Source organism: Pituophis catenifer, unplaced genomic scaffold (genome assembly GCF_029215685.1).
Source record: "Pituophis catenifer annectens isolate HBS135680 unplaced genomic scaffold, rPitCat1.0.hap2 SCAF_6, whole genome shotgun sequence".
Taxonomy (NCBI): domain Eukaryota; kingdom Metazoa; phylum Chordata; class Lepidosauria; order Squamata; family Colubridae; genus Pituophis; species Pituophis catenifer.
This window is the reverse complement of record NW_027256886.1, coordinates 41,562,770-41,574,297: the sequence shown is the minus strand read 5'-3', so window position 1 is coordinate 41,574,297 and position 11,528 is coordinate 41,562,770. Positions and strand designations below refer to the sequence as shown.

Genomic DNA, 11,528 nt, shown 5'->3' with positions numbered 1-11,528 from the left:
ATTCTTGCCTGAAAAAAAGACCAAAGCATTTAGAGATAAAAGCCAGAAAGTATACCTTATTGGAATACACTTGCAATGTTCATTGGGCTCCCTGCCAGCAGATACCTGGATAAAGTTAGAACTTAAACACACATTTTGTCAATTATATTTGAAACAAAGATAAAGCGACTAATACAATTACATTGTGAGCCTTCTCCTGAAATGCTTTGATAAACAGTTGGCCCCATTGTTTTATATCATGTTTACAATATCAACTCTAATACCATCAACCTGTGCCATAAACAGCAATGTTTATATTATGTCTTGTTACACTATTACATTCCTCCACCCTAGAAGGACAGCTGTCTGATTTATATGAACTGACTCTTGTGCAGGGTTACAGTATTGGATACTAGGTAATACAAATACACTGCTATCTCTAAGCTAACTAAAGACATACCTAAAAATGGGTGCATATATTTCAACATATGTGGCAGACATCCAGTTATACTACTACATTCTCCCATTCCTTTCCTCCCTCTTGGGGTGGACAGCAAGAGGGTGGGTTTCGATATGATAATATACAAGCCACCCAAAGGATGACGATAAGGGAATGTAAACATCCTTTATGACAATAGTTGTTACAAATAACACAATAATTACTACAGCAGGAGGGCCTACAAGCAATGTAGATGCAGAGGACCAGTGTTAATAAGGCAACTAACAGACTCAAAGGTGAAATATCTTTTAATCCATTTCCATATATTATAGTGGAAAAGTTAGGAATTGACAATAATAATGCATGCTCTAAACTTGATTCTTGCATTGATTCTAAATTATGAACTTGCTCATGAATTACTGCTATATCAGTTTCCATTTGTTTTGTATTCATTAATCCAAACAGTAGAAGGAATTCACTAACTTACATGGTCCTTGTGAAGTAAATTAATCCAAAATCATTTTATTATACATACTACAAGTGGATAATTTCTTCTACTTTTTTTGTATAGTATGCAAAGGATTGGTTAATGCATGAAAGACCTACTCTACTTCAATGATACATTCAAAATACCTTTTTGTAATTCATAGACCCCGAAATTTGGTAGTAAAACTCTTAATGCATTAACAGAGTTGTCTTCCTATCAAAGGGGTCTCAATACTCTTAGGAAATCTTAAGTGCTGGGGACCACTAATTTATACTGATAATTTATACATGTAGTAGTATGTTGTCCTTAGAGCTTTCCTCAGAAATTCCCAGTTAACATTTTATTAGCATGTTTTCCATATATCGAACAGATACCAGGCTGCAAGAAAATATTTATGATGATATCCAAGACCTCAATGGATCACATACTTCCAGAAAAAAAGCTATTCTGTTTTCTGACCTTTCCCAGATCCCTCAAGTACAATCCTTGTCCAGAATAGTTTTTAATCTGTTTCAGTTGATAACAGTCTATAACTGCTGTATTGTCTGATCAACTTCCAGCTTGATTTGTATAATGTACATGCATAGGATTGCCACTCTGCATCACTCACAAACCAACTGGTACAAAATACTGCAGGTTAATCTTATAAAGGCCAGTTTCACCAGTTCTGAAATGTTTTACTTAAATACTGCTGGTAAAGGAAAAAGAATGCTGACCTCAGTGCATTAGGAGTGCTTGTATAATTCCTGCAATATCCAGCTGTTTTTGTGAACATTGGCACTTGCTTATTTTTCCTCCCCCCCCCCTTCATTCCAGATTAATAATCTAATACAGGAGTTTCTCTCTCCCCTATTTTAGATTGCAGGAGACATGTATAATAAATTCTTCATGGAATGCATGTAGATTGCAGGAGACATGCATAATAAATTCTTCATGGAACGCATGTATAAGAATGAACTAGTAGGCTGCAGTGATTACAGCTAAGTAGGGGTAGGATGCTCCCTAAAGAGGTAGAATGATAGGGCAGAAAGACTTGGTGACTGGTGCTGTGTGTCACCCCTTAGTCCCCCCTTCCCTCCCCTATTATCTCTATCCCTCACCAATGCTGCATTAAGCTCCTTCTGTCACCCCGGGTAGGGGGTGGGGATGGGAATGAATGACTGAGCTATCATCACGTGTTTGCTAGCCTCCTAAAGAAAACCGATTGACCAAAGTGTGGTATGAGGGGGGGAGCCTGATACCGAGAAGCGAGCTGGAAGTAACTCTCAGCCAGGGAAGCCACTTGGCGTGCTGCAGAACACCCCCTCCTCCGCTGAGGCACCCCCACCTCCCACCCGCGGGTCCCGGTATCTATCACTGCATCCTCGCGCGGTGCTGCCGCCATGGCTTGGCCCTGCATCAGCCGAGTGTGCTGCCTGGCGCGCTTCTGGAACCAGCTGGACAAGTCGGATCTGGCCGTGCCGCTCACCATCCACAATTACTCCGACATCGAAGAAGGGGCGGAAGCGGGCGGTGGGGGCAGCAGCCCTCAGCAGCCCCGGATCCCGTCCGGAGGCACCGCCAGCAGCCGACCCCAAGTCCCTCCGCGGCCAGCCTCTGCCCTGCCGGTCTCCGCGTCCGCCCCCTCGTTGCGGGACAGCCTGGTCGTTGTCAAGAGGCCGTCGAAAAAAAGCGGGGGCAGGCACCGGAAGGAGCCCTTCGCCGCAGAGACTCAGTACCAGCAGGATTTTCGAGCGTGGCCGCTGCAGAAGAGAGACACCCTGCCCTGGCTTGGGGAGTGTCGGAAAGCTGAACCCCCGCGGGCACCTCCGGCCGCCGGAGCCCCTGCCGCCTCTCCCCACGATGACATCTTGGCAGGGTCTCGCGTGTACGTGCTGCCGGCGGCGAGGCAGGAGGTGAGCAATAAGGACGTTGGCGCCAGACAGGTGTGGCCTTCCTCCTCGCCTCCAGGTATCGCCAGGACTTCTTACAGGTAACTTCTTGAATTTTTGTCTGTGGTCTATTTTCTCCCCAGCTGCAGGCTTGACTTCAAGGCACAACATTGCTCCATTTCTAGATTATGTATGTATGTATGTAGCAGTATGTGTGTGTGTATGTGTATGTATTTATGTATGTGTGTATGTGTGCATGTGTATGTATATATGTTTATGTGTAACCAACTGCTTGAATATGCTTAAGTCTTTCAAGACAGGCAAACCCAGGAAATAAGAACCACTAGAATTCTGGAGATAACTTTACTGATAGTAGGGTAATATAACAATCTTGAAAGCCTGCCAAGGCAATTATCCAGCTCTTCTGTAGCAGAATTATGGCAGAGTCACTTTCTCATGTTTTCCCTGTCCCCTCACTGGGGGATCTTTTCCCAATGGTTTTGCTCCTTCTGTGCCAGTTGTGCTTCATCCTTCATGTTCCCAAGTGAGTTAGACATTTCATCACAAATATATACTGAGCATGTTGTTGTTTAGATTAATGTCCTGTCCTTTCTCCAAGAGCTCAAGTGGGTTCGTTGTCATGGTGGAAGGTCAGTACATCATTTTTTGCTTTCTTTATACAGTACATATGTAACCAAATTGGCACTATGAAATATACTTTCAGTGGACTCTGCATTGTATTTAGTCTTCTATGTTATATGTAATTTACATTCTATGATATTTATATCTTGGTTTTTCTCAGAAAGCTTAAAGCAATGCATGGAATCCTCTCTCCTAAACATATTAGTTTTACTGTGAACATGGACAATATATTGGATTTAATATAGAAATGAATGGGCTGAAGTCACCCACCAACTTTTATAGCCAAGTTGGAACCTGAATTGCTCATGTCTTGGCCCAACTTCTTTAATACATCTATAGTATTTAACCATTCTTTGTTATGAAAATAGACCTGGTTAATATTTGGATCTGAGATTACTAGAAGAGCTCAGGCCTATGTAGGAAAAAACTGGGAAAAAATCCTGAGTAGAGGCAATGGCATGCTGCTTTCACACTATAATCAAGAAAACATGGCTCTATCTGTATTGTCACCTCAAGTTAAATTTGATTGCAGTGAACTTGTTGCCTTTGCTTGAAAAACAAGGCCCATTAGGCATCCAGTCTACCTTTACACAGCAACATTTGTGTCCAGGTAATTATCAACCAATCCTTTTTTACACACAAAAGCTTATTAAATAATAATATATGAAATAACCCAGGAATCAGGGACTGAGCATTCATCAAAATGATGAAATGTGAGTAATAGTATCAGGACACAAGGTCCACATCCTACATACTGCTATATGATGTTGCTATATGTAAATACAAAAGGGTCAGAATTTGAATTGTGCAGTCACAATGCACATATCAATATTTCCCCCCACTGTGAATGTCCATGAAAGTCATAATAATCTGATGGAATGTGATTTCCAGAGTTCAACCACTGATGCACATACAGGTTTCAGGCAAGGCAGTCTTACAGTGACTATGTGCTCTCCTAAGCACCCCTAGTCCTTTCAACATTTCCCTTCTAAAAACACCTTAAATGTTACTCACAAATCAACATTATATAAAAAACACATATGTATTCAATGTTAAATGGAATAATTTAGTGAAGTACTTTTGTAACTTTCTGTATATGATGGGAAAGCAGATTTAGTTTGCCTTTTCTTTTTTCAAAGCAGCAGCATCGACTTAACGTTCATTTTGCAAATTAATTTTAGACATGAATGTCACCCATGGTCTGCAGGAAAACGATCCAGGCCTACAAAGACAACACAAGGGTTCATTATTCCAGAAGATCACTTTGTGCAAGAATCTAGCTACAAGTCAGGCTTTAAGGTAATGTGCTTTACAAAGCTTTTGGAATGCAGAAATTTGCTAAAGTTTGATCAGTAGGAAACAGGCCCTTTAAAAAATGGTATGTTTTGAAAGAAGTGCTTCAAAGTAATACATATTAATAGATATTAATAATAATCTATTAATAAATAAATATTAATAGAAATTTGGAAATCAATAGAAATAGAAGTCAGGAAAGGTGTCTTGATTTAGCAGAAGCAGTCCTATGGACATGATCCATTTACGTTGAATTGAATCCCAATTTAACCAATACTAATCTTTGGGTCCTCTTGTTTTAAACATATCCTCGTTTGGAGCCACTTGTTGATTCATGGAATTACTACCAAAACAAGGTCAGGATATATACCTTGAACTTTAAGATTTAATTGTATGCAGCACAATCCTTTGCCATAATATCTATGCTTTAAATGAGATCACATTTAGCTCAGTGATCTCTTCTCTTGAAATCAGCCAAACACCTACCAAAATTAATATAACTTTCTTGTATTTGTTGCAATTTGTTTCCTCATTGTCTTATATCAATTATTATTCATTGCAAAGACTCAGTTCTTGAAAACATAACAGTGATGAAAAGTGTGCATGCATATTAATCTATAATGACTGAATTAGTTCATAATTCAGCATATTGTGCCTTATGTATCCATAAGTCATCATTTTGTGCCTTGGTATTACATGTGCACAAGACTATTTCTACTGGCATCAAAGTACTTAATTTGGATCTTAAAAGGTAAAGGTAAAGGTTCCCCTTGCACATACTCCCTGAGTCCCTAGGGAGAAGGGCGGTATATAAATTTAAAGTAAAATAAAATAAATAAAATATGTGCTAGTCATTCCTGACTCTAGGGGGCGGTGCTCATCTCTGTTTCAAAGCCGAAGAGCCAGCGCTGTCCAAAGATGTCTCCGTGGTCATGTGGCCGGCATGACTAAACGCCAAAGGCCCACTGAACATTGTTACCTTCCCACCAAAGGTGGTCCCTATTTTTTCTACTTTCATTTTTTACATGCTTTCGAACTGCTAGGTTGGCAGAAGCTGGGACAAGTAATGGGAGCTCACCCCATTACGCGGCACTAGGGATTCAAACTGCTGAACTGCCTACCTTTCTATCGACAAGCTCAGCGTCTTAGCCATTGAGCCACCGTGTCCCTCAATTTGGATTTTACGTCATACTAAAACTGTCAACCACAATATAAATACATGTTCATAAGCAATTACTTAAATGTCATGTGTATAAGGGCTTGAGATATTATGTATGTTTTTATGTGTGGATATCTGGGGGATTTTCGCTGGGATTGAAGAAGCTTACATTATAGCCTATTTTAACTCCATTAATTTAAAAAAAATATTTCAAGGGGGAATCTGAATAAAATCTGTAATTCGAAACATGATAACGGATTTTAAGGGATTATCTGTTCCCTCTAGCTCCCTGGTACTTGCATATGGAGCATCACAGACAAATCAAATTCCGTTTAAATGCATTACTTATCTGGTGGCCAGATAAATCATCCTCATGCTGGCAAGCCATGCGCAGGAAATAATATTTTTAATTCCTTTAGCAGGAGAAATGCTATCAAATAATGTAGGTCCGCTTTCCTCAAGCAATCATTCTGTAGGTATATTATTGGGCTACAATATCCATCATTTCCCAGTATTACAACCAGTCCCCCATACCTTTTCTTTTTCCTCTCTAGATTCCAGAAGCAAAGACAAAATTTTCTTCAAATCCTTCTGCTGTTTTCCAGGCACCATCTCGCATTCTCAGTATATGAATCTGGATCATGATCATTTTCTGTTCAACCAGCTTAAGGTTGTGAAAATGAACAGCTATGCAACTTTGTAAGTGCTGGTGAGATAAAAGTAAAGGATTATTAAAAGCAGACATAGTAATTATCAGAGTTCATGAATCTAATATGAATATGTAAATCATAAATACTTGAATTTGAATTGAAGATAGTCTAATTTACAGGAAAGAATGACCTAGATTCACAGATCCTCATTACCATTAGCTAGACTTGGTTCCCATTTGAAACACTGACTTTAGCAAGGAAAAAAGCAATATTTTAAGCAGTATGCTGATTCTTAAGTAAAAAAACACATTGTATAAAATGCATTATTAATTTTCCATCTCCATTAATTCATGGTCATTTTACCCTAAAACAATTTGGGTAGATTTTAAATTTTGTTACTTCTTTTCACTCATCTTTAAATGAGTCTACCCTTTTACAGACATTTTAATGCCATGTTATTGAGAATCATTACATTACAGAGAATCCATAAATGTGAGTTTTATTTTATTTTAATTACAATTATTTTGTAAAAGTAATTAAAGCATCATAGGAATGAAAGTACAGTTGGGCTGAGTAGCTTTAATCACTTATATCATGTCCTTCAGCCACCTCCCAAATTATTTAAACACAAACAGCTACAGGGATCAACTCTTCTTTTTTATTTTTTCATTTAATTTCATTATTTAATTTCATTTTTAAATTTTTTACACAGCCCAACTCCTGAAAACTCTGGGCAGTTCATAGGTTAAAAACATGAAGAACAATGAAATAATACATGATAAAAACAAAGAACAAAAGATAGAACAACAAAGTAAACCCACATGACCCAGAATAGGACTTCAATAACAAAGCCAGTTTTTCAGGGATCTCCAAAGCAGCAGGGTGGAGGCCATCCAGATCTCTGGGGAGAGGAATCTCATTCCAGAGGGCAGGTGGTACAGCAAAGAAGGTGCACCTCTAGAGTCCCAATAAATGGCATTGTTTACTCAAAGGAACTAGGCCACCCCAACCCTGTTGGATCAAATTCGGCTGAGCAGATACTAAGGGAGATAGGCACAAACCGTGCATATAGTATTCATTCTGAGTTACTTAATGTGGTTTCCATCTTCCCTTCCTTGTTACATAGCATGTAACTATTGGAATTTAGCTCAAAGGTCATCTAGTCCTAGACCATTTCTGATAAATGGTGACCCAGCCACTGTTTATAGATTTGAAGCAAAGGTGAACCCACCACTTTATGCATCAGCTAATTCCACTATCTGATAGATCACCCAGATCTGCATCTTTAAAATATATGAAGACTATGTTCCTGTCTCTTCTCAGTTGCCTCTTTTGTAAGCTAAACATATCTAGATCCTTTCACTGTACTTCAGTGTTCACTCAGCATTCACTATTTAGGGCTTGATTTCCAGAACCTGAACCATCTTTGTAACCTTCTTCTGATCTCACTCCAATTTGTCCTTCTCCTTTGTGCTGCCCAGAACTGGATGCAGTGCTCCAGGTGGGTTCTGACCAGGGAAGAGTAGAGGAAGCAACAATTGCTTCCAATCAAATGTTGGCTGACTTTTTTGTGGTTCTGGAAGAAAAGGAAAAACTAGAGGCTTGATACTATTAGAACAATTATATACTTTCTTCAGAAACTTTTAACATCATATTTTGCTTCAAGAGATTGTTTGTCAATATTGTTTTTTTTTCTTTTGGTGAAGGTGTTCCCTTTACTTATGGCTTTCTTATATCTTTGGTTCATTTTTTTCCTAGGCTGTTTTCCCGAGTCCTGTTGTTGGTCATGTGAGCCAAGGTGCAAGCTCCTTTATGGCTGTATGACCAATGTATAGCCCGTCTGTAACACCCACATCAATACATTCCCAAATGAAAGTCTAGTCTGTCAGGTTTCGGTTCTGTCTTAATTGAGTTCCATTATCAAGCGCATAGTCTCTAATAAATCACTTTTTATTAAGCACAGAAATAGCCGACATTCCTAACTCTAATTGCTGCCAAACTGGCTCCTCCTCCCAACCCCCTCCTCTTCCGCTCTCCAGCCCGATGTCCCATTGGCCATCATGCAAATCCATCTCTACGTCTCGGCACGTACTTCTCACAGGAATGTGGCCCCCACCCTCGTTCCCCAGGAAACCCTATCTGTTGCATGCAGAAAACTAGGTAAAAGTTCATCTCAGCAATAAATCAGCGCTTCTGGTCTTTGCTTCATGTCTTCATGTCAGAACTGGAAGAGAGCCTAATTTGGAATGCTGACATAGTCTTTACTGTGAAGTTTAAAAAGTGGGTATGATTAAGAAGTATTACAAACCATCCTGTTTCTTTTCTAAGTCAGAGAGACCCCTAATTCATGCTCTGAAATGAAAACTGGATTTTTAAAAGTGAGATTGCTTTATTTACTTATGCTCTGCCCATTATACAGAGCAGGTTGTTTATATCAATGTATGCCAAATAAGAAACACAGCTCAAAATGCAACACACAGCCAGAGGATCACAGCCTCATCAATATTCCATGATTTATGTACCTAGAATTAACTGATCTTTAGCAAGCACACTTTTTCCTGGAAGTTTTTTTCAGTCTTGATAATGTTTTCCTGAAGGCTTAATTTCACTGAGAATTCAGTTATTAAATTCTGGAAAGAAAACTCCTCTAAGACAGAACAGAGGCAATTCACATTTTCTTGGGGGCTAATAGCCCTTACTAGTTTGGATTAAGCATTGAATATTGCACTAGGCCACACATTAAAGCAATGGCCAAGATAATTTATTTAATGTGTATGTAAATGTTGTAAATAGGAAAAATTTTCCAAAAGAAAAAAGAGTGCATGCTTAATATGATTTTATTTAACATTCATAGTTTTTGAGTATGCAAACTAGAACATGATTTGCCTTGAAAAAGCAAAATTGCTGCTTGTTGCTAAGGAATTATGTGTTATATATGTTATAGTGTTATTTTTAGAGACAATTTTACTTCTCATTATTTTGGAAGAGCATTTTTGTACAGTATTGTAATTTTTGCTTAGATATTTTAAATACACTAGTTTTTAATTCTCATTCATTCCTAATATTTCATATATTTAAGACAAGGTTTGACATAATTATCACCCCACCTTAATGCATTGTTTCATTTACTTTTGCAGAAGTTACAATCATAGTTTGTTGCTGATTCCAGTATACTTTTGTAAGCTTTTGATGGGCACATCAAAATGGGAAATTTCTGATTCAGGTTGGCCTTCTCATCTAGCCCATTTCTGGGTATACAGTACACAAGACCCTTGCGAATTTTATACTGAAAAATTCATATTTAACATTCCCTAGTTTAAAATGTGGCAAATAACATGCAGCCAATTTTTCATATATAAAGAGAAGTGCAAGTACTGTATAATTCAGAGAAAATTGGCTGCAAGCAAGTTGTTTTTTCACGAAAATTTCCTTAATTGTAATCATTCAGCTAAGATCTAAAAAGTTATTTACATTATCAGAAAGAGTATGTGCCTGTTGTGGGTTTTTGTTCTTTAAATAAGAGGCTCTCTTGCCTTCCACTAGTGCCATATCATAAACTGCTTTTGACAATATTTTATGTAGCAATCGTTTTCCTTAACAGTAAAGGGCCTGCTGCTTGAGAATTGTAGTTTCAAAATCTCCTTGAGCATGTCCCCTCCCCCTCTTTTGGAACAATCACAATAATAAGATACTTGTCTACAAGGTAAATGACAACATTGTTCCTTCAATAGTCATGAGGCCAGTTTGCCAGATGAATCCAACACACTGAATGGATTAGGAGGAATGGGAAGGTACAATTTGTAGAAACATGTTCCAAATTGCAATCCTTGCATGTTTAATGTTTCTAGGTGAAATTAATATTAATTTTCCTTGACTGATCTAATTTCTTTGAACATTAACTGGTTTAATTATTTGTAAGCCTGACTTTTACTAAATGGAGAAAAGAAAATCACACTGCCTATTTGGTTACAGTTATTTTATTTCTTAAAAAAAAACATGGCAGAACATGATATTTGTATTTTATGGAATTAGATAATTTATTAAAATGTATTTTTGTCTACACATTCTTTCTGCTGTAGTTTTTGGACTAATGGAAATTATTTGAATACTGAAAGATTTTGATGATCTAAGTTTACACAGAAGGACAATAATGTAAAGTGTCATGTACTGTGCTTCCTGATCTTATCTATCCAGAGTGGGAAATTACATATTTTCCTACATTCTATACTTTCCTTTCTAACATGGAACTAGGAATGTATTTCCCCCCCTCACATTCTACATAATCTGGGCATGTTCTTAATCAGTTGCCCTTTCCATCTTAATGAAATAACTGAATTAGTTAGAATTCTGCTAACTTTGCTCATTATGAACTTCCTGGGCGCTGTCTAATTCTGGAACCCCCTTGTTTGAATTCAGAGAAGCAGGTAATAATTAGCTATATTAGGTCTTCTTTGTTTTTTATGCAGCGTTTAGAGACAAACTCTTGCTGAAAAAAGAGGGAACATTCTGTAAAATGCAATCTATACACTTTTTCAAAATAGGAAGCATAATAAAGTTCTGGCTCAGGATGATAAAATCAATTTAGGTGCAGAAAGGGACATACAGTAGAAGGATACAGGATATAAAGTACAAATGGATCAACCACTTATCGCCAGGTTTTGTGCCTTTGTCACTCATTATGGATAACTGGATATTCCAAGCAGGTAAAATACATGCAGTTTTTTTTATTTTGGGTTCTCTGGCTACATCCAATGACAATTTTTGAAATTTTAAAATGTAAGGAATAATACTGAAGGCAAACTCAACATATTCTTAGTATGGGGATACAGGTGCAAATTGGTTCATGATGAATATTAGTAAGCATTTGGTGCTTAGCTATAGCTGCTTAATATGTTTCCAGTATAAAAATAGCAACAAGTATGTTACCTATTACAATTTTGCTACAGAAAAATATTTTTTAAAGAACTATCAAAATGGTTGATAAAGACATGAAATGTTGTTTTGATAA

The 11,528-nt window shown here is 37.8% G+C and overlaps 1 protein-coding gene across 1 annotated transcript; it reads left to right on the top strand.

Annotated features, from left to right (window-relative positions):
- Positions 1 to 2,287: 2,287 nt before the first annotated feature.
- MAP6D1 (MAP6 domain containing 1) lies at positions 2,288 to 6,502 on the top strand. The gene is made up of 3 exons (XM_070946184.1): positions 2,288 to 2,877; positions 4,600 to 4,717; positions 6,425 to 6,502. Exons 1-3 carry the CDS (start codon positions 2,288 to 2,290, stop codon positions 6,500 to 6,502), a joined length of 786 nt encoding a protein of 261 aa, XP_070802285.1.
- Positions 6,503 to 11,528: the final 5,026 nt, after the last annotated feature.